The following is a 25,009-nucleotide window of genomic DNA, read 5'->3' as shown; positions in this document are numbered from 1 at the left end:
TTCTTTGCTTCACATGCGGAGGTGTCAACCGTGTCCCTTCGTCGCGGATCCGAACCCGAGTAGGAACCCGTTTCAACGGTAATAAAACCCCGCTAGGGTTGGGCATTCTCGCTACCAGTCCGTCTAAACCCCAACCTCTTCCTCTGCATATACACACCCCTCTTCCCCGGCGCCTCTCTCCATCTCTTCCTCGTCGAGCTCCGCTTTGGACGAACCTGCCTCCGTTGTCGCAGGCAGCCTCCTTTGGTATAAAGATCCAATTTTGGCGCAGAAGAGAGGCGGGGAGCGTAGGTGTCGGCCATGGGATCCACGTCGAAGTCCGACTTCCAGGCGCTGCAGGAGCTCTTCCGTCCCCACATCGAGTCGTTCGATTACTTTCTCGATGAAGGATTGGAGAAGGCTTTCCTCTCCATACGGCCCATCGAGATCTCGGACCCTCACACCGGAATCAAGCTCAGAGATATCCTTTCTAAAATTCTCAATTTATTCGTTTGCTTGTTTCTTGTTATTTTTCGCCAATTATCGTGTTCTATGAATTGGTTTTTCCTTGACGTGTTTCGATACTTTCCTTGGAGAAGCCGCAGTTACTTCCTCCGATGAGGGACGGGCGCCTGAGCGAACCCTTGTTTCCCCACGAGGTGGGTGATTTTATGTTCAAGATTTGATCGTTGGTGTCTTTATTGATTTGTGAGTTAATCCCCGCCTCTTGGATGAAAGCAGTGTAGGCAGGCTAGGATATCTTATAAAGGAGAATTCAGGGCGCTTGTCTGTTTTCAGTATGACGAAGGAGTTGTTGTCAGAGAAAACATCAATTTTGGACATTTGCCAATAATGTTAAAGGTATGGTGTAATTTCTCTCTGCGACACAGCTATTCTCATATTTACTGAGAATTCCTTGGTTTCTGGTATAGCATGCACGCACACATATAAGCTTAGTCAAGAAATTGGAATTTATGATTTCTTTCTCTGAGACACGGCTATTCTCATATTTACTGGTGATTCGTTGGTTCCTCGTGTTGTGTGTACACACACATATAAGCCTAGTCAATAAATTGGAAGTTATGATTTTTCAGCTGTAGCAATTGTCTTGCACATCTATAAAGATAACAAAAAATGACTAGATTACATTGTTAGTGTTTTGTAATTTAATTTATGGACTTTTCAGTCCACCCAGTAAAACATATATTGTTAACTTAGCTTGAGGTGGATTGGAGGAAATTATGAATCTAATGAAGGTTAATACTTATGGACTATTGCAGCCTAAAATTCTTCAATTTTGAGAAAATTCCTTTGAGCGGAAATAGGGATGTTTTGTTGCATTTCAGCATACATAAGCAGGAAGGACCAAAAAGCACTAAAATACCCATATTGGGACCACTGCTTGTATGAAACTTTTAGTGGGTATATTTTGTTCATTCACTTGTTATAGTGTGCTTGCTATTGTGTACTGTTCATGCCATGCACGAAGAACTTATCTTCACCTGACACATATGCATCACCTGGAACATGATATACAAGTTCATATGCCTTAAGATTGATATATAAGTTGCACATGATGCTTTAATCCTTAATGAACAACATTGGTGTAATATTAATGTATTTTGTCCATTCTCAAATCAATCAGAAGGAAATGAAGCATGATTCAGGATGTGTTGCATCTGGAGAGTCATATCAGTTGTGAAATTCTGCATCTCTCTTCTCATCTCTGAAGGTTTTATTGATACCTATATCAAAGTAGTGAAATGAGGATATATTAAAAAATAAAAAAATGAGTATATATTTTAATTATATAATCACAATACCTAAGTTGACTACAATACCATATTAAGGTTCTCCCTAATCATAGTTTACTTCTGTCAGCCTTTCTGTCTGTTATTTAAATTTTTGGGCAATATATCTTATAAAAAAATGACCTTGTATGTTATTAAGTGTTACATCGACATGTATTTGTGATTGCAGTCGAAACTCTGCCACTTACGAGGTGCTGACCCACAAAAACTGGTTGCCCACAAGGAGGAGGCAACTGAAATGGGTGGGTAGGTATATTTCATAATTTCATTGCATTGTTACTTAAATGGCTTATTAAGAAACCCTTTTGGTGTTGAGAAAGGAATGTGCACTGAATCATTGAAATTACTAATTCTAGCGGTTAGATTTCCAGTTTCTTGCTTAGTGATTATGAACTTTTGAATGGTCTGACACTGTGCGATCCTCTATAAATGAGCTTTTGTTGGTGGCACCTCAAAGTGGGGGAGATTATGATAATATAGACATCAAGATATGCCTACTAATGTTGGGTTTATGCAATTTTGGCTCCACACAGTCTTGGGTCTTCAAATTATTGGGTCGGTAGTTCTATTGAGTTGGATCATGACAATTGATATCAAAGCGTATCTACCACCATAAGATACACATCTTTTACCAGGGAATAATTAACCCCATATTGGACATGGGAGGATGATTGTGATGGTATATAGTTTTGGGTATTCTTATTAGGGTTTTGAATATCAGTTCGTACCGGCGTACCAAGCTCTGCTCGGTACAGTATGTGCACTTAGGGTGTACCAACAGTACAACCTAGAACTTTAATAATATCTCACCTACCATGCTAGGACGTATCGATTGGTACACCTCAGTAACGATTGAAATCCGGGGTGGTACCGGTCAGTACGTCTCGGTACTAGTCAAAATACTGGTATTGCCCTGTAGAGGGCGGTTTGCGTACCGATATCCTCTCGGACTGATATGTATTGGGTGGTACACATCGAAATTGAGAACCCTGATGTTTATTATCATTAACCTAGGCTTGAGCATTTTTTAGGCCACTTGCTTGTAGGTATCCAAGATTATGCATAGTAGTCTTTTTGTCGGATTTGACACGTAGAGCAATGCTTTCTATGTTGATACTGAATGTATGTGTAGAATCAAAATTTGATGCTTCTTTCTTATTCACTTTGTTAAGAAATTAACTGCCCACTAGTTTCATTATGCTTTGCAGATTTAACAATTAATATTTGATCTGTTGGTCAGCAGAATGTGATCTTTTCTTTGGTATCTTACCATATTCCTGTAGTGAAATAGCTATGACTTCACTTGATCCGTTTTTTTTTTCTTGTTTGCTGAACAATTTCTGAAATGTTTTTTGGTACTCCGTAGGTATTTCATTTGCAATGGACTGGAGCGTCTTGTGCGACTTTTAATCATACAAAAGCAAAACTACGTGAGGCACTTGTTAACAAACTCGTAGATGTTATGAGAATCAGTCTAATCCTTCAAGTTCTTTCTGTAATTAAGAAAAAAAATGAGTGTGTTAGGAATTGTGTGATTTACTCTGCACTCGTATCTGTTTTTTGTAGATTGCTTATGTATGATTGTTCCTTTTGTGTTTCAGCCAATGAGCATGGTGCGTAAATCATTTCGTAATCGAGGACCTGGATACGGTGATAAAGCTGTCGTTATGAGGTGCTAACTTTGGGTTTTCATTCCATTATGTTCAGTGCATCTTCACATTGCTCTTCTGCAAATGCTTTCCACAAAATTTATTTGAATCAGTAACAAGTGCTCTTAAACTATTTTGCCATTTTTTGATATCCTTATGATCAGGATTCTTTTGGTTCATGTATATTGTTTCATATGATATTTAAATTCTGCAAAGTTCTTATGTTCTCATTAATAAATATAGATATCAATCTTCTTTAACAATAACTTTTCTTGCATGCTCTTAGAAGATAACATTTATGGCGAGATCATTGGGAGATTGAAAGCGTGACAACATTATTGCTTGAGACTTTGATTCTTATCGCCACTTCTGAACCAACTTATTATAGCATAGTTGAAAATAACCTGAAAACCACCTGTTATACAGATACTTGAAAACATTGACTGGAAATGTAACTCATATTTGTTTATGAAATTGAGACCTTGAATTTACACACAAATTGAAGCGAGATATTGTGAAGACAAAGGATTGCAGCATACTACCTAGATTTTGATCATGAAATTGATATCAGGAATTATGCAAGACTATTACAAAAACACTAGTTATATCTTAAAATTATGTTGATCTGGTGATGAATGTGATATAATTTATGTATGGAAATAGGCAGAAGTTCAGAATAAATAAAGTCACTGATGTGGCTTGAACTAAGGTCTTGGTGTAGCTTGATTAAGTTTTACTAATGTTGTAATGGTGAAAACTTTCTGAACCAACATATCTAGAGATAGTGATACAGCATGAATAAATTGAAATTACTGGAAAAGATAAAACAAAAAGAATTTCATTCATGAAAATAATTATAGATATATTTGGATGAAATGGTGTAATCATTTAAGATGGTCTGAATTTATTAAATAATTTATTTATGAGCTTGAAAGACATGTTTTATTTATTTGATCAGTGAAACCAAATGCCGTGGAGGAACTGAAAAATATATTTTGCTAGAAACGTTATGGACTAATTTGTTGATTGTTGTTTTATTTGGCTTTGCTCTGATGGAGTTTAATGGTGGCAAATGATCCTTGTAGTTTAAAAAATAGTTGGGAACAGTGGTTTGTTGTTATTATCTTCATATCATTGCTTGAGGCACAATCACATCTTTCAGTTCTTCTGACATTCACTGCAATATCATGCACTGTGGCTTGCTGAAAATTGAACTCTCATTGAACAAGGTGAACAGTTGCCATTATGGTCTTGGTATTATGAGAAATTGATCTTTGGCATGCAGGAATCCTCTTTTTATGGAGGAACAAGGTTTTGTAGGATATAAATTATCATTCACTATACTCTTATGTCTTGTAGATGTGTTCGAGAAGATCAATCTTCTGTTACACTTAAGTTGTATTACCTTGAAAATGGAAGTGCAAGACTCGGATTTTGGTAATAATTTATATGTAATTGTTTAAGTTAATTTACCCAAATTTGGACTGTTGATACTAATTTATTTTATTTGATATTTTAGGATAAGAGGAAGGGAATTCTTGCTTCCTGTTGGGATTGTTCTGAAGGTGAGCTACCATAGACTTTAATCGCATATATAAATTGTATTGTCTTGTAACTCAACATATTTACTTTTAAGACATAAGAAAGATGGAGTTATCTACAAGTAATGAATGGTCGGAAGTTTTTCTCTGAAAGTTTTATGTGATAGCAGGGAAAGTGATTCAGGGAGTTTAGCTTTTGCTTTATTTTCATCACCTTGAGTACAGATCAGGAGGTCATTGCAACTGATATGGATATGACAAGACTGTGGAGGCATCTTTAGATATCTTGAAAAGGAAAAAGAAATAAAAAAAGGAATGCAATGACATGCATTGAAAAATACAACCAAATTGTTACTATCCTTATAAAGAACAGTCTGATCCTTAAGTATGATCTTATATAACTGTTGCAGGAATGCCCTCATTTGGTTTTACTTTTTAATAGATCAGTTAAACTATCATTGTAACTCTATGAATTAAACACTATGTCGATACTAATCTTATGTAGCCAGATAATTAGACACATATTCGTTAATAAGTGCAAAGTCATCTGAAGTTCAGGGCTCGTCTGGGTGGAATAATATCTACCCTGATTAGATCATATTGAAATTCGAACATACATTAAATTAATACATTTGAGTGCACATAGAGTCTGTTGGGATGGGCATGTACATGTTGTAGTCCCCTTTATCTTGGTTTTTCTTGGCTACCTACTTCTCATGCAAGTATGACAGTGTTGCTAGTTGACATTTCCATGTGTATCATGAAGGTGATTGCTGTCTTATACTTTATTGTTGCTTATGCCTTATCTCATACTTTATTGTTAGATGAAAGGTTCACAATTTCATACTATATTGGAGTATTGAAATTAGCTTGGTCTGGTATGGTACGAGTATATCGAGCGATACGCTTTGGCATACCGCTCGATATATATATATACATACATACATACATATATACATATATGTATATATATATATATATATATATATATATATATATATATATATATATATATATATATATATATATATATAAGTTAAAAATTTAAAAAAAGGGCTACGACGTCTCGTTTCTTCTCCTTGCGAAGCCTCGGCGACAACTTCCTTGCGCGTATAACATCGCCGAGGTTTCTTCTCTCGTGGATGAGGAGAAGTCACCGATGACACCGAGGCCTCGTCGCCTCAGACGAGGCAGAGGTGACATCTCATCTGTGGCGTTTGACGACGGATTGAGATCGTCGAGGGAGAGTGGCGCCGGATCTCTAGGTTCTCCTTTTTCTTCTCCCTTCTTTCTCCCTCAGCTAATATCGCCCCATAGTAGGCGGCGATGGTCAAAATTGACTGTCATCGTTCGATTTCTCGTGGTAACGGGACGAAAACAGCCCAAATCGACAATACTGCCCGGTAGCAGAGAGTCCGTGTATTGGTCTGCTAGTGGACCGATACGTACCATCCGGTATGTACCGTCCGGTACGGGCAGTATCATTCGAAATTAAAAACCCAGATTTAAATTGAAATTGTCTTCTTTATCCCCCCATTTTTTTTATGCAAATTCTCATTTTTTTCTTTGCTTCCTTAAATAGTTCCACTACAACATAGTAAGTTGGTTTTTGACAGGCTCTCATTGACACAAATGATCATGAAATCTTTGTGAGCTTGACATGCTGTTATAATGATCGATACCAAAGAGAAAAAGGTGCAGTTGCCACTCAACTTATTGGTGAAAGAGCTCAAATAATTCTTGATGAAGTCAGAGATTTGTCCCTTTGGACTCACTCTCAGTGCTTAAAGCATATCGGTATGCTTTGATTCTTAGAGCATTTGTTCAGGTTTGTGCTTTTAAATAATTTGTGCATGTTCTTTGTAGGAGAGTACTTCCGACCTGCCATGGATGGATTCGAAACTGAAAGTCATACAACTGTAAGTTCAACTATATTGCTACCATCCACACCATTCTTTATGCTAGTTATCTTTTATTTTTGTCTTTATTTTTTGGCCTTGCTAGTATAAACTAATTTGGTTAAATGCCTATACTATTTCCTGTAGGTCGCAGAAGCTGTTCTTAGAGACTATATCTTTGTTCATCTTGCAAGCAACCATGACAAGTTCAATTTACTAATGTTGGTTCATACCTCTTACTGTCATCCTATATTGTCCAGTGTGCTTCCTCTTGTTCTGGATTTTTCTTACCAAACAGTATGAACAAGTATTTTGCCTAATCCCGTGCTTGCTTAGATTTCTGCTGCAGAAACTTTATGCACTTGTGGACCAAACTGCTGCACCTGATAATCCTGATGCATTGCAAAATCAAGAGATTCTGTTGCCTGGGCATTTGATAACCATTTATCTTAAGGTTTGCTGCTTATGGATTTAAGTTTCTATGTGAATTATCATCTATTAGTACTTTATTCATGTCTTGATGCCGTTAAGTTGGAGCTTTTTTCATCAAGCAAAATGCCGTTAAGTTAGTAACTTAGTACTTTATTAGTACTTTCTTCTCGACTTAGCTGATGCTTAGCTGTTTACTGATAGGTCTATATGCTGATACTGATATAATTCACTCTTCATGTGGAAGATCCAAATGAAAACTGGCTTTCTTCATAAGCATGGGATGAAAGAGTAGCTTTGTCTCATATGATTGATTCATGTATTACTAGGTAGATTACATGTGCTTATGCAAGTTTTTGCAAGTAACAATTTAATAGTAATTCATCGACAACAATTGGAAGAAATTTGTACATCTAAATAGGAGCTACGTCAAAGCAACATATATAGTAAAGCATGGTATGCAGTACCGAATGGTACCGCCCGGTACAGGTGGTATGTACCGGTCTGATATGTACCGGTCCGATGGCATACTGGTATGTGGATCGTCTGGTACCGCTACAGTGTCATAGTATTATACTGTAGCAGTGCTATAGTGCTACAGTATTATACTGTAGCAGTTCTACAGTAATGAAGAAAATATATAAAATTGTTTGGTACACCAGGGTGTACCGCTCGGTACACCCTGATGTATTGCTCGGTACACCGGTACTGTACCATACCGAGCCAACCTCGAAACACCGGTATGGTATGGTATTGCATACCTGGCAGTAAAGCAACATATACAGTCTTAGCTTAGACAAACAAGCTCTTGTTTCGTTGTAGATTTTAGAATGACAACAGGTTGTCTCAATGAAACTGATTACAAAACTATTGTTTTCAAAATTTAGCTTTTTTTAATTGCTTCATAAATGTCTCCATTTGTTTGACATTGATGCCCTAGTTGAGTTGTAACTGATAATACAACTTAATTTTTGAGCCACATCATGTGGATTACCAATAATTGTACTTTGAATGTACAAATAGTACTTTATGTAATCATTATGTGCAGGAGAGACTTCAAGATTGGTTGAAGAAGTCAAAACGTCAACTTCTTGATGAGACAGCAAAGAAGGAAAAAAACATCGATATCAAGAATCGTATGTTAGAAACATAATTTTGCTTTGATTTATTCAATTTGCCTCTTTTACATTGTAAACTATAATCCAACAAACATACTTTTTGAATATTCATGCCATTTGAAACAATGCTTATTTTCCTATTCATGCTAAATAATGTTATTTTTGGATGTTTTATCATTTATTTGGTCAGCAAGTTCAACTTGCATTCGGAAACAGAATATTTTGCACATGGGTGGTCATCTTGTTGTACTCATGCATGTATTATGACATTCTTATCTATTCTGCATACGCCAGTGGCCCAATATTTAAACATCAAATATGGACTATGACTTGAGATTGTATATAAGTGATTATACACTTCTAAAAAGAAATTTGTGGGAACTCATTTTGAGGTTAAAATCTACATTTTTTCATGTTTTCATTTTTGGGTGTAGTGGTTATGATATAAAAACAAATGTGTGCCATCATGTGGTCTAATGCAAATGGGGTTGGGTTAACAGCCAAAATGTGTTGTTTCTCGTGAAGCAATAATGGCCGTAGATCTTTTAGGGTGGAGGTTATGGTGAGGGAGCATTCAGAATCCACAAGGATATTCTGAAAGATGGAAACTGTGTTATCTCAAATACTCTCACTTTGTATATGGGTAATCATATGAGACAGTATCCAAGTCATTACCATTTCTCTCAGAGTACACCTGCACACTTAGATTTGGCTCCTCAAAAGAAATGTTTAGGAGTTTATCATGGTAACTTATAGGTTATGGTGTTACAGATGTACTTGAACGGTAATTAGAGATCTTACACTTGAATGTTGCTATGTTTTAGACACATTTATGCTTTTCATATATATGGATTAGTATGGTAGCGGTACCTACGTATGACACATGTTGACTTGAGAAACTTCCATAATGTGCCACATAATGTTGACTTGTATTATGTTTAGTGCATTGTTTGCTTATGTTGAGACATCCTAGTGGTTTGTGCATTGTTTGTTGCACATTACATGTCAAGTTCAAGTGCATGTTTGAGCATCTTGTATGGTGTTTATTGTAATGAATTTTTTAATAAAACTCGTATTATGTGGCACTTCTTGGACCCAAGTAGGCTGTGGTATATCAACCAAGACATATAAGTCCAATATAAACTGGTACTGACTATTACAATTTAATATAGGTCAATTCTCTGTTTTGCGCAGGTGGTTCCAGAACTAGATTAGTGCCTCTAGCGAGATTTCTGGCTTTGTCCATATACACCATCTAATAGAGAATATTACATATGGACTCATCCACTGTGCCTGGCCTATTTAACAATACTATCACTCTATCAGTTTTACCAACATCACATGATATTGGCCCATTTAAGTCCCATGCCACTAATGTGGTTTTAGGTTTATAAGGCATGCCATTCTATTTTTGGTACTTGATCATATATAATTTAGTAATTATGTTTAGTATTCTTAACTCTTCATCTACTATTCTGTTTCAAATTGAAATATTATCCTCATGATTTTATTATGTGGTCTTAAATGCTATGGTTATGATAAAAATTAACTTTTTTAGATCAAGGCACTTGAGTGGACCAGTAGCTTTTCTGAGTGTAGAGACATGGTATGATTCAATATTTTAGGACTTAGTTCTCCAATTTGATGCTAGTTCAAATTAGGAAAAGCATCCAAATAGCAAAAGTAAGGAAGAAAAAATGGAATTTGATTGCTGGTACAGGTAATGAACTTGTTTGATAGGTTGTTGTAACTGGTATCAGATTGGTTATTAAACCTTTTTTTGTGCCAACTATTCTTTGCCTAAGAAAACCAATTTTTAATTAGCACAATTTTAGGATGAAAAATAAAATAAAATGTGTTATAATTCTTGTAAATTTTCAATTATCATATTAATAGGTTCTTTGTCACTGTAGAAATTTTTGAGCTTTGTCCTTGGAATTTCTTGTTCCTTCTGTTTTGGAGTCAAATATTTTGAGAGCTTGATCCCTTTGTATTTTCTTGAATCTGCTTTACTGGACTTTATCTTTTGACTTTTGGTTCTCAGTATGTTATGTCCAACATTCTTTAATTCTAGATTCTATACGTCTGCTTCATTGAACTATTTAAATTTCGCAAGGATATTGATACAGTTTTCTTCACAGAGCTTTTGACTAGGTAGAACTTATGCCCTGTCTCTATGTGATCAGACTTTATGCTTTGATGCTAACATTTTATATTTACAAACCAGTAACACAGGTTAAGAAGTTCTTTAGTCGTAGCTCTGCAACTATTGGCAGGGCTATTGAAAGTATGTTAAAAATCGGAAGGCTAAATACAGCATCCGGTTTAGATTTGCCTCAGGTGCTTACTTTTGGCCATCATTGCTAAACACCATTTTTATGTTAAATCTTGTTTTGTTTGACATTTCATGTTAATTTTGGTATTGTAAATTCTATTGTGAGATGAGACCTGGTGGTCATGTGACTTGTTTTTTGTCATTGCTTTTATCTTAAGGACATTAGACTAAGTACATACATTTATGCAAAAAAAAGAAGTCATTATGGCTCTTTCATCTTCGCCTTTTAGGAGCTGTGTGCCATCAATTGTGTCATCTTGATTCTAGAAAATAGAAATTTCTATAGGTTGAGCCATTGAGGTCATCAGTCATATAGATCACTTTCAAATGCAAATGGTATTATGATAGACTATAAAAGGTGGTGAGTTGATATACTATTCTGTTGATAATTGTTTGTTTAGATTAAAAGACTGTCAAATTATCTGGGAAAAGAAGAATTATCAAGGGATGTGGTTTACTGGGAAAACTAATCTTGTTCAGGTTTCCTTTTTTAATTAGTATAGTAATAAATGTGAAGTATTTGACATCTGGTAATGATTTTTTATCTCATTGGATGTTTTCTTTTTTTAGTACATATTTTATTCGGTAGTACAACAACAACAAAGTCGTTAGTCTCAACTATTTCGGATCGGCTACATGGGTCTTTTATTGCCATTGAGATGATAAAAGTCATATGTTTAATTAAGTTAAGAGTATTCAAATTTTTATTTATAATTTTTATTAAAGCCTTTTTAGGTCTTCCTCTCTCTCTCTCTTTAGACCACCCAATCATTTTATATCTTTTGACTATTGCATTTATAGATTTCCTAAGCATATGTCTATACCATCCTAAACGATCCTCTTATTTTATCCCTTATCGAAACAAAACATAATTGTTCACGAATAAAAACATATCTTTTCCTATCTTTTCTAGTAACTTCACACATCCACCTCAATATTCTTATTTCAACAACATATTTCTGTATATGTTATTTCTTAACTGTTCAACACTCCAATTTATAAATCATGTTAGTCTAACAATTATTTTATAAAATTATTCTTTTAATCTTAAAGGTATTTGATGATCCTCCTGATGTATCTCATCATTTTTTTAATCATCCTGTTTTAACTTTATGAATAATGTTTTTGTCAATCTTTGTTTTGTTGAATAATTGATCCAAGATACCAAGACTTTTACCTAATTGAACTTCTTGTCCATCCAACCTAATTATATCTTTGTCTTTGTCTTTTCCTAGTATTACTAAAATTGCATTTTAGTTTTAGTTCTGTTAAATAATAACTTTAATTTTTAAAGATTGCCTCAATAACTCGTGTTTAGAATCAAATTTGTTTAGACTCTCATTGACTAAAACAATATCATCAGCAAATAACATATACCAGGGAGTCCTATACATTAATAAATTCATCCATTATTAATGTAAAAAGATAAGAAGTTAATGCAAATCCTTGATGTAATCTTATACTAATAGAAACTCACTAAATACACTCCCTATAGTTCTAACACTAATAGTTATATTATCATGCATATTCTTAGTAGGATCAATTTAATTAGTGGATACATAATTCTTTTTGAAAACCCACAATAATAAATATGTATGTAGGAATTCTATGGTAGGCTTTCTCTAAATCAATAATAATCATATACAAATCTTCTTTTTTTTCTCTATATTTTTTTATTAGTTATTTTAATAAATAAATAGCTTATATTGTTGATCTTCTAGGCTTATTTTATACAGTGAATGTTAAAAATTGCAGTGAACATATTTTGTGTCTATGCAGGGATATCTTGGTTGTGTGGGTAATTGATGAATCCTATAATTTTTACGTTTTGTTTGGTTTTTTATATCTTAAATACTGGTATCTTGTTTTCAATTTGTAGAGAGAAGGAATGAGCATTCAGGCAGAGAGACTCAACTTCTTTCGATATCTCTCACATTTTCGTTCTGTTCATAGAGGTGCTTCTTTTGCAAAAATGCGCACTACTAGTGTACGGAAATTGCTACCAGAGTATGTTATCTCACTTTTTCGTCTTTGGATGGTTACAGTTGTTTTCTATATATGTCATATTTTGTTGTCCAATTTGTAGGTCTTGGGGTTTTCTTTGTCCCGTTAATACACCTGATGGGGAGCCTTGTGGTTTGCTAAACCATATGACTTGTGCTTGTCGTAAGTTCATGACATAAACCACATTACATGTCTTCTACAATGTCAAGTTTCTAAGCATCAAATTTGTATCTTGATCTACCATTTGTTTGTGGCTCAATTATCCTTTAGCAGACTACTGGATGTCTATCCTTCAATTTTCCTCTTTATGCTCTGACCTGAAGCAGTAGTAGGATGTCATGTTAACATTATTTTGATGCTTGCTCTACTAACCAAGAAAAAAAAATCAGTTGAAGTGGTCTATAGACTTATACCGACTGGTATTTACTAGTCTGATCATCAGTATTGGACCACATGATACAAGACGTATGGGTTTGTATATACAGGCACAACACTGGTCTGACTTGTTACCTGAGCCAATATTGGACCTAGATTTAAATTCTTACCACTAACTGTTTTATTTGTGTTGATCTTGAAAAAACATAATTAATCTTTCAAATACCATTTTTTGTTGTAATTTAACACTATTATTGTGCTTCAGGTGTTGCATCTTTCTATGATTCAGAAGGAAGAGTCAAAGATTTTCTCAAGATAAGAATGTCCATATTATCTGTTTTGGTTGGGATTGGGATGACACCATTGCTTCCTAAGCTTGAGCGTGCTGGGCCACCAGAAGTTCTTCATGTTCTTTTAGATGGATGTGTTGTAGGATCTATTTCTTCTGTTAAAATAGAGGAAGCAGTTGCACATATTCGGAGACTAAAGCTGTCTGGCATTTGCGGGGTCTGTCTTCTTGGCTTTGTTACTTATATGCTTGTTTGGATCATTTTATATTTTGATCATGGTGATTGCAGATTCCTGAAGATTTGGAGGTTGGATACGTACCTTTAAGTTTTGGTGGGGCATATCCTGGCTTGTATATGTTTACTAATTCATCCAGATTTATCCGGCCAGTTATAAATCTTATCCAAGTGACCGATGGAAGTAAGAATATTGAACTTATTGGGCCATTTGAACAGGTAAATAGCTAAGTTATTGTTTGTTTCTGTAGATTTCTGAAAATGTTCTCTTTATTTTAGATGTGTACAATGAGGACTAAAATATTTATAATATTCATTCATAGGCATTTATGGAAATAAGATGTCCTGATGGTGGAAATGGTGGAAGAAGGGAATTCTTTCCTGCGACGCATGAGGAAATACACCCGACCGGAATACTTAGTGTGGTTGCCAATCTTACACCCTGGTCTGATCATAATCAAAGTCCCCGAAACATGTACCAGTGCCAGGTCCTCTTGTTACTGACATGTGAGCTATCATTAAATTGAGTTGTTTTTTGACTCACCCTGATGTCCCCTGTACTTGCTTTTTCAGATGGCAAAACAGACAATGGGTTTTTCTGCCCAAGCTCTGCAATATCGTGCAGATCTGAAGTCATATCATCTTCAGGTTTGTCCATATAACTTTACTTCAAATTGATGTTATATCTGACAACAAGAGGAACTGCATTATTCACTAAGAGCCATAATCCTAGTTAGAACTAATTGGTTCTGTCCTTTTTGGTCAGCATACTTGAGAATATCAAGCATAGCAGACTGAAGCCTAGTTCCACTGTTTTCATGCCATAGAAATTTTATTTGATGGCACATTCCTCTGCTCTATAGTGGTTGAGTTATGTGCATGGTGCTTATATATATATATATATATATATATATATATATATATATATATATATATATATATATATATATATATATATATATATATATATATATATATACATATATATAGGATCAAGGTATATGGCTATAAACTGAAGTAGCTTAAAAGTTCATGGTGTGTAGGCTAGAAGGTATCTGTGAAACCATTTTCTCCTAGTTAAATGGCATATTAAGCTGTCCACAAACTCACAGGTACAAAACATTAAATAAAGAAAACTTTTGTAAGAGCCTTTTTTGTCTTGTGCTCTATGGGCAGCATATTAGAGAGATGCAAGTCTTGCTATGCTTCTGAATATTGGAGAAATTCAAGTAGAACACGCAATTCATTATGTTCAAAAATTATAATGATGATCTGTCATTTTTTCTTAGCCTTCTAAATTTCTTACGACACTATACTCAATACTTTGTCGTGGTATCAAGTATCAACATCATATGTGTTTATTTTAACTGTTAGTTATTGGATAATACCTTCTTTTCCCTTTGTTCATTCTATTTTTAATGTATCACCATTTATTTTTTCTCTTGGAATTTTGTTTGTAGACTCCTCAATCACCAATTGTTCGGACTGCTTCATACAGTAAATACTGCATGGATGAATTCCCAACAGGCACAAATGCAATTGTTGCTGTCCTGGCTTACACAGGGTAAAGCTTTTAACTAAATAAATGTTTATATTTTGTTTATTCGTAGGTTAGTGCTTAAGCTATTTCCCCTCTTTCTTTTAGTTATGACATGGAGGATGCCATGATCTTGAATAAGTCATCTGTTGATCGTGGGCTATGCCGGGGGCACATATATCAGGTTAAGTCTCATTCATCTTCATTTTTTTTAATTTTTTGACTTACATGTTTTATATGACCTTATTTGAAATCTATCATATGTATTTTAAATCCATTTATTATATGGACCTCTTAGTCTCTTTTGAGGGGACTATGGTTTTCATCATTCCGTACCCATCAAGATTCTTGTTTCTACTATGTGGCTTGTAATAATCAAATTAGGTATTTTTTTTATGCCCTCTAGCAATATAAATAGGCTAAAGCACAAAGCAGTTGGTGAGCAAGGATGAAAATGGTGTATCTCTAATACATTATGAATGAAATTTTTAATGCTTGTAGAACCATGTTATAAAATTTTGTTATTGTACCGCATGCTGGTTGTTAGCTAGAGTGGTTGGCACATACCGACAGTGATTTAAAAAGCGTTAGGTGCCAAAGTCCTAAAAAGCTTGAGGTGCTAGGCGCTTTGAAATATTAAAATATAAAAATATATAATATAATTAATAAATATAATTATTTAAATAAAAATATGATATTAAATTAAAAATCTACTGTTAACAATATATTACTTACTGTTAACAGTAGTTAGAGGGAGAGAAAAGATTTGTTATTAATAACAGAGGAGGATAAAAGGGTCACTGATAGTGGAAATCGATAGTGGAAAGTGGCAACAATAACGGTGAGAAGCTGACAGCAGCAGCGGCTGATATTTAGTTTAAGATAGCCGTGGCAGCGTTGTGAATGACAGCAATGGCAATGGCGAAAGCTCTAAAGGGCATCCGTCGGTGGTGGAGGAACCTGCGGTCCTCTCCCTCGACAATGGAAGGAATTGCACACGGAGCGACGACAGAAGGAAGCTATGGGCTCTTGCTAGGGCATCGGACCCATCCGTCGGCAATAGAGGAGGGCTCGGTCTACTGCGTTTATGGTGGAGGCAGCGGCAAAAAGCATTGGCAGTGGAGGCAGAAGCAGCGTAGGGTTGGCTTGGGGTCGTGCGGGCGTGAAGGGTGGCTTTTGAGGGTAAGAAAATACGTAACTAACTACTGTTGAACCGAACCAAACTTAAAAGTATGGTTCAGTTGCCTTATTTGAATCGGGCGCTCGCCCAGGCAGCACCTCATTGAAGCACGCTGCCTAGTCACATGCGCCTATTTAAATCATTGCATACCGACATGCGCCTATTTAAATCATTGCATACCGACATGCCAATACATTGCGTGCTGGCATACTAACCAGCCCTGAGAACCCAGGGGGGGGGAACCGGAGAGGGAGGCTGTATATAAAAAACTTTTTATGTATAACCTTTCATAGAGGGTTTTTAGAGAGAGTTTAAATTTTCAGTAAAGGGTTTTTATATAAAAACCCCTGGACCGGACCTGAGACACTGCAAACGCCAATCTTTGCTGTCTGGTTCATTTTGGTCCACGTGGTTTTTCAAACCATATGTAGAACCATACAGAGTATCAAAGAGATGGAAGCTAAGAACATGCCAAGGATATATAAGTTTCTGTTGCATTAGGGTTGGCAACTGTTTGCGAAAATGTGCATCCATGCCGTACTGATTGGCATGCCACTGTTCTTTGAAAAGAGTAGAACAAAAAGGGGGGAAATTAGCTAATGGTGATGATGGAACTGAGAACAGGAAAAAAATAATATAACCTTTATCGGAGCCATTTCAGACTTGGGTGACCAGCGTTCGAGTCACAGAAACAACCTTTCTACTTACTCTTGTATGGCTTACAAATTGTAGGTCTCCTGCACTGATGAAAGTCTCCACTCTTTTGCCCTTGGGTTTGCACTATATTATATAGTATACTATGAAACAACAATTAAATCCATGTACACATTATAATTAGTTGCTTCACTTTCAAGATCTGCAAACAGTGGTAGAAGTTATCCAGCATAAATGCTATTGTCTATGGGAGGATTTCTAAAAGTTAATTGAGTGGCAACATTATGGGACACTTGTTTGGTCAACTCTATCTAGCATTTCTTTTCAATGTATATATTGCTTCTTCAATTTTGGATGTTAATGATCTTGATCAATTGAGGAAATTATTTGAAAGGGACCTAACGCCATCTTAGAAGGAGGGTGCTTGGCCAATTAACTAGTCTTCTGTTTGTAATAGTAAGGATCAGAGATATCTTGTGTTCATTAACTAAAAATGTCTTTGGCCATACTTCTTTACAATTCGTCATATGCATGGTATATCTTTATGGACTATTAATAGTACCACATTATTTGGATATTTACATCTAAGATGCGGTTATCCTCCCTTTGAGGAGAGAAAACAACCCAGTCTTAGGTAGCAACATGGTGGAAGCTACCCACTTCAATCCCACAAGAAATGCTAGAAGATGGCTTTGGGTTTTTCATGACACCTTGAAGAGAATGATCGGGACTTCAGCTTCTAGAAAAGAAGAGTATGCAATGGCTTAGATCCATATGGCACCATAAAGAGATTGTTTTGGGCCTTAAGAATAGTGCACTAGATATCCCATTTTGGGAAAAGTTTTATGTACACTGTAGGTCCTCGATCAGACTAAATATTATACCATGTCAATGCTTGGTACGAGTCGGTATGGACCAACCACTCATTCTAGTTTGGATCCATCCAAACCCTTTTTATATTTACCTTGAAAATGAATCAACTTATATTTGAAGATGTATAATGAATTGTAAATGAAAATTTGATTAGTTAAAAACTTCTGGATGTGTTAAAATTAGCACATGATTCATTAATTACATATGAAGATGCAGTCTAATACCTTATCAGTAGAGTCACATAATAATATCAAAATGTATGTTGTCTTAGGTTGTTAAGGCTAGATGTTGAGATGGTAATTTCGTAGGTCCATGCATCGTATTGTTCCCATGACATTAGAATTAATGCACCATCTGCCAATTGTGAATCAATTGGACAATAGTCAAGCCACTTAATATGTGGTACATTGGTGGCTATATTTTACGACTTGTCCAATTAGTACTTTTTTGCATTATCAAGTGCTAGTACGATCATGATGGTTTTTGAGCACTAGGGCTGCCACCACTATGCTACTGATGTTAGTTATTTGGTTGCTCACATTTATCATATTGGCTATTGTTAGGTTCATGTTAGGCTAATTAACAGTTTGTCAATATTATATGTGCTTGCAAATAATTGTGAGTGGTTTTATTTTTTTAAGAAGCAATGACATGCAATCGTATTTTTTTGAGTTGGTCTAAGATAGTCTGTGTTGAAGTTACATGTTGGAATGAATTAAAGGTAAATTCACTTGGAGGATTATTAGATAAAGAAAGCTTGTGCATTTTATTCATATCATATAATTTGTCAGGCCATTAATGAATACTTTCCTATTTTCACCTATATGGTATCACCATCATTATACTTTATGCAGACAGAGTCGATTGATTTGGCAAATAAGCATGAAAAGGAAGATCGGCTTTTGGAAATCTTTGCTAGGAGCAATGACAGGAAATTGAAGCCTTCTATTGATTCAGATGGCCTTCCTTATGTTGGACAGGTGATCCTTTCCAACAATTAAGTTACATTTTTCAACAAATTACCATTGTAAATGTTTTAAATGGAAGTAATGTTTTCTTTTTTGCAGACCATACATCCAAGTGAGCCATTGTATAGCACTTATAATACCTTAACGAGTAATACCAAACCTACTTTGCTGAAGGGTTCAGAAGATGTAATCATTGACTATGTTGCTGTTGATGGTACTGGCTCAAAAAATTACTTGCAAAAGGTAGATGTACAATTTTTAGGCCTAGCTTGGATACTGTTAAGGAGTATCTGTAAAACTTTAAACAGAAAAGAGACTTCAATAACATGCAAATGGTTTATGCTGAATGCCTCGATCAGTTATGTTCATCTTCCATAACTTGTCTGTGGTAATCATAATTAATGAAACAAACATTTATTCTTAAATTTTTGAACAGAAAATAGTGTCCAACATATATTGTGAATGTTCATATGAAGTGATTATGGTATATGTTTTCATGAGTTTCTTTATGTTTCATATGATGCCTTAAAACATCATATGAAATGCACATGCTTCTTTTGTGAATTTGCTTATAAATTATTAATGTCAGGGTTGACAAGAGGTGATAAAAGCAGAGCTAGATCTGATTCTTTTTAGGCTAGAAAAGGATTAGTGATTATATGAATATCTAGGCTTAGATCAGGTGAGAAAAGGAGAATGGCTTCAGTAACCATATGTAACTTGTTATCAGTTATCATAAGCACTTAAAACAGACCTTATCACTATATCAGTAGGAAGTCGAAATGATACAGACAAAGAATTTAAATTGGGATGTCATTAACTAAAATAAACCATGTGTCAATGTTCCTCTCTTTCACACACACAGCAAGAGAGTTTGATTGCTTTATTGTCAATAACAATATCTGTTTCAAAATGAAATATACATGTCTATGAGAATTTTGCTTAAGTAGGCAGACCATGAAGAATAATCAAGGTATATTAAAGCAGATTTTCCCTTGGTTTATTTTCCTAAAAAGGAGACTCTTCTCCTGTAAGTATCTTTCTTGTCTAAAAGCTATCCTGGGTTGTGATTAGTATCTCCTCTATGACTCTTGTAATTAGCAGTATATAATAATAAATGTGAAAGATATTCACTTATAACAACATCAACTGTTATGATGGCTACATTTCATATCCTTCATGACTCTTGTAATTAGCACTATTTATAATTCACTTATATAATAATAAATGTGAAGATATTCACTTATGACAACATCAGATATTTCTGCATTTCAATAGTCAAAAGATCACTGTGTTCATTATATCACTCACCAATCTGTTTCTTAAGGTGAAGCATAAGTCGAAACAATGAGAAATATTAGCTGTAAAATTGGCAGATGAATAAACAAACAAAAATAATAGAAACAAATTAAAATAAAACAAACCTATATTGATATCCTGTTGCTCCATTAGATACAAACTGTCACTTTTGTTATTGGTTCTGGGCACAATGTAATGCTTCTTTCTGCTTTCATGAAATATGAATGATTACAGTTTCCAAGGTAGATTTGACTGCATGCCATTAGTATATTTTGGACATCGAAATCACTGCTCTTACACATCAAATGGTGAGCAACAGCAGCTTAGAGTGCAGTATAATTATTTGTTTTCCAGGTTAACATTCGTACCCGGCGCACCAGATATCCTATTATTGGTGACAAGTTTAGCAGCCGACATGGGCAAAAAGGTGTCTGCTCTCAGATGTGGCCTGATGTTGACATGCCATTTTCTGCGGTCACCGGGATGCGACCGGATCTAATAATTAATCCTCATGCATTTCCTTCACGAATGACTATTGGAATGCTTTTGGAATCTATTGCAGCCAAGGTATTGTCATTTTGATCATTGCTTATTCTTGTACTTGATTGCAGTGGAATGAATTTTTAATCTCTTTCAATATGACATGATGCCCCACTTGTATGATAGTTCTACCATTTTAGTTCATTAGATGTTGTGCGAGTTTAACCCTTTGGATAATGAAAATATCTGTTTAGTCCATCATAATGTAACAATTGTTAAATTTATAATACTGTTAATGCATTTTCACAATGCACTATATTGTTAACTTGAAGTGAGATGTACAACAACAGTACATTGAAGTTGTATACTGTTTTTCATGGGACAGCATGGGATTAGATGGACTGTATATTTCTGTAGTAGACCTATATATTTTGGCATTAGTATTGGACATGTCTTTTTGGTCTGTATTTATTACTTTTGTATAGTTTAAGAGTTCATATTGCATCCACTACATTCATTTTGGTGGACTACATGTTTTCATTTTATTATCCTCTCAGGAAAGTTTCAAAGTCAAGCTTTTAAGAAACTATGCTTTCCATCTTCATCATGATGGATGATGTAAATTTTAATTGCTATTTTGCTTGGTTAGCTTTTCCACTGTGTTTTATCCTATCCTTGGTGTTGCTGCATTTTCTTTCTGTGGATAACTTTGCAGGGAGGAAGTCTGCATGGAAAATTTGTTGATGCAACCCCTTTTTCTAGATCAGTCTGTAATGCAGATGAGGATAAACCATCCAAATCAAGCTCTGTGGTTGATGAATTAGGTCCAATGCTGACTTCTTATGGTTTTAACTATCATGGAGTAGAGGTCCTGTACAGTGGAGTTTATGGTACAGAGTTGACTTGTGAGATCTTTATTGGGCCTGTTTATTACCAACGACTTCGACACATGGTCTCCGATAAATTTCAGGTGACCTATCCTCTGTTATCTGTAGACCTATCAATAATTGTCATTTGATGATTTTGTGCATGATATAATTGCTATCTGGTTCTTACTGTCGATAAATATTGGTAGGCTAATTATGTTCCTTGTGTAATTTTATTCTTGCTGCTACCTGGAAATCAGCAAACTTGATGACAACTACATATGTTACATGAGGCATGTCAATATTTCCACTGTTGCGCTGTCGTTTGGGTTGCTGAATAAATGATTGTTAATGTTATCATACTAGTTTACCTTTTGATTCAGGTATACTCTGATAGACCATGTATCATTTTTGAGAAGCATAATATCGCTTGCTTACTATTTTTGTGGTGGGAAGGGGACAATAAAAGGTTTAACATTCAGTCCAATGCCGATTGGTGGCTGGTACATATTGACATACCAACACTTCTGTATACCCAAACCAGATAGGAAGAGAGGAGAGAAGGATTAACGGAGGAGGACAAGGAAGAGGAGGTGCAGGAAGATGATGACGCATAGTGGTATGAGGGGAGTTGTGACACAGATAAGGAGGCGGTGCAATATGGGCATGGCGGAGGAGATAACAGTGATGCTGTATGGAGGTGGTGAATGAGGGCGAGAGAAAGAGAGAGTAAATGAGAGAGAAAGAATGAGAAAAGCATAAAAGAGAGCTATAACAGAGCTGTCAAAAGCAAAAAGAATCGTACCAGTACCAGGCCATTCATACTGGACCAAACCATGCAATATCACTCAATTTGCATCTCAGTTTACTGTTGGACGAATGAATTTTGACCTGGACCAAATGCTGAGTGATATGCCTCGGACAAACTGCAGTCACCATGAAATCGCCCTATTCGGGTTATTCTATTTGAATGATTTTGGTGGTTGACTGTGCTACATTAAGTTGGGTGTTTGGCACTAGGGGGAGTGGATTTCCTTCTTTAGAGAGTACTAGCTTCATTTTATCATGAGAAATTCTGAAAAGCATAAAAAGCAAGCTAGAATATTCTAATCCACTCTTTTGGTTCTAATAAATGTGGAATTGTGGATTGTAAAACTTCTAGAAAAGCAATGTAAATCTTGTCCTGACCCACCGCTCTGAGGCAAACCAACCCGATCCACTGACTATGTGGGTTGGGCATTGGCCAAGAATTCTTGACCTGTTAGTGTCTGAGGCTGGGTTAAGACTAGTCCTATATGATATTTACTAACACATCTAAAACTTGACCTGATCATCCTTGGCATAGTGGAATTTGTTAATTATATGCATTATGGAAGCATAGTTTCAAACATGCCCAATTCCAATTCGGAATTGAGTTGGACTCAAATCGGTCGAGTGTGATTCGAGAAATTATATATCGGTCGATGTGTTGCCAGAAGTGGCCACATTTAGAACTAATAAGTTATATATTCAAGTTTTAAATTTCTAATGCTTGTTAGGGCTCAATTTTTCAGCTAAAAAAAAAGTTGCTTTCAAGAGTTCTCGTAATGAAACATTTGAAGTTGAAATAAATATAACGTTTTTATTCCTTTTTCAAATTCCTGCAACCATTTATAATATTCATTCTTTTACCAAAATTTGTGCTTCATGTGGGTAAATATATATTTAGTTCTAGACTCCTAATGCTTGTTAGGGCACAAGTTTCAGCTAAAACAATTAAGTTGCTTTCAAGAGTTCTCATACTGAATTTTTTTTGTTAATTATATTGAATTGGCTTGTTAGAGAATAGATAATGCCATTGTTTGCAAAACAAAAAATAACCTGAAGATTGTGTCTTATTATTTTCATTTCTATAATGAAGAGTGGAATTTTGTAGTCAGCGTCATCAGTTAAAAAATTGAGTTCTGCACAGTATAGTTGCTTGTATGTATCCAATGAATTAGTAGGACATGGTGAACTTCTCACGCAAGTATTCAATTAGTTCAGACTTATGCTTAGTATTGAATTGGGATCAAGAACAAAAAGGTTCCCTGGAAGAGGTTCACGCTTCCTTTGTTGAGGTAAGAACAAATGATCTGATTCGAGATTTCATAAGAATTGAGTTAGTCAAGTCTACTATTTCATATGCCGGAAACAGATATGATAGGGCAAGTTCAGGATTGTTTTCCAGCAATGGATTAGATCACACAAATAACATTGGGTGGCATGCCTATCCTGAGATATATCATGAGCCAAGATGTTATACAAGATTTAGCCAAACTTGTTAGGTGGATCATTTGCAATCATAGTGCCTGCTAGTCTGGTTTGTCGACTTTTAATATTTTGTGAAATATCAGCTGCATTGCTTCTCTGTATGGTCCCTTACAGACTCAATAGGCTTTACATTTTGAAACAGCATAACTTAATCTTTGATGTGATCTACATATATGCTGATGAAAATTCAGTTTTCTAGATGAGTAGTCTTAATTACCTATGTTCTTCGGTATTTCTTGATTACTCCCGTTTTGCACCATTGTTGAACTTGCATGTGGTACGCTCAAATAGACTGCATTTATGTATTCAGGTCCGCTCGACTGGAACTGTGGACCAGATCACCCGGCAACCAATAGGAGGAAGGAAACGAGGTGGAGGTATTCGTTTTGGAGAAATGGAACGAGATGCTGTTCTTGCTCATGGAGCTGCCTACCTCTTACACGATAGGCTTCATTCATGCTCCGACTACCACATAGCAGATGTATGCTCCTACTGCGGAAGTGTACTGACGGCCACTGCAATACAACCTCAGAAGAGAGCAGTGCGTGAAATCCATGGTCTGCCGCCGGCAAGAACTCCCAAGAACTATATATGCCAATCTTGCAAAACAGGCAAAGGGATGGAGACTGTGGCAATGCCTTATGTCTTCAAGTATTTGGCAGCAGAGTTAGCAGCAATGAACATAAAAATGGAGCTCCAATTGAGTAACCAAGCAGGTTCATGTACATAAGGATTGTGGTTAAAGTTCCCAACAATTTTCCCATGGAACCACTTCAAGCTGGGGTTCTTTGACGCACTGTAAGATTCCATACATTGACACTACCTGATTTAACAATGCAGATGAGAATTGAAGTGCAAGTGTAGTTTGCTTTTGCTCGGGATGAGCAATTAAGCATAAGATAGTGATACTAGGAAGAGCATAACAATCAAAGTCACATAGTTGAGATCATTAGTGCCCTGTGCCATTTTGATGCTTGTAACTTTTTTGTAGTTTTGCTTTGAGGTGAAACTATAGGATGAAAAACGACTCTTGTGGTTGACATTATGCTGACAGTAATTATGTGTACATTATGCTGAAGTTGACATTAGCTACATAATGTGGTGGACCGCTAAACAAATAAACCTTGTGAGTTATGGTAAATCCATTTGTAATCTTCTTGTTATTTTGAATCTAATTTAGAGATATCCTGACAGTAA

The 25,009-nt window shown here is 35.5% G+C and overlaps 1 protein-coding gene across 1 annotated transcript; it reads left to right on the top strand.

Annotated features, from left to right (window-relative positions):
* The first annotated feature begins 119 nt into the window (after nt 1–119).
* LOC135588092 (DNA-directed RNA polymerase I subunit 2-like) lies at nt 120–25,009 on the top strand. Its single transcript, XM_065080039.1, has 27 exons — nt 120–460; nt 565–638; nt 721–840; nt 1,960–2,036; nt 3,157–3,220; nt 3,392–3,462; nt 4,799–4,876; nt 4,959–5,004; nt 6,597–6,777; nt 6,847–6,899; nt 7,026–7,099; nt 7,215–7,332; nt 8,356–8,443; nt 10,653–10,765; nt 12,640–12,767; nt 12,847–12,926; nt 13,405–13,646; nt 13,718–13,882; nt 13,987–14,151; nt 14,237–14,311; nt 15,124–15,227; nt 15,309–15,384; nt 18,762–18,887; nt 18,975–19,118; nt 20,529–20,741; nt 21,370–21,624; nt 24,123–25,009. Exons 1-27 carry the CDS (start codon nt 301–303, stop codon nt 24,540–24,542), a joined length of 3,510 nt encoding a protein of 1,169 aa, XP_064936111.1. The 5' UTR covers nt 120–300; the 3' UTR covers nt 24,543–25,009.

This window comes from Musa acuminata, chromosome BXJ1-8 (genome assembly GCF_036884655.1).
Source record: "Musa acuminata AAA Group cultivar baxijiao chromosome BXJ1-8, Cavendish_Baxijiao_AAA, whole genome shotgun sequence".
Classification (NCBI taxonomy): Eukaryota; Viridiplantae; Streptophyta; class Magnoliopsida; order Zingiberales; family Musaceae; genus Musa; species Musa acuminata.
This window is presented reverse-complemented; position numbering and strand designations above follow the sequence as displayed.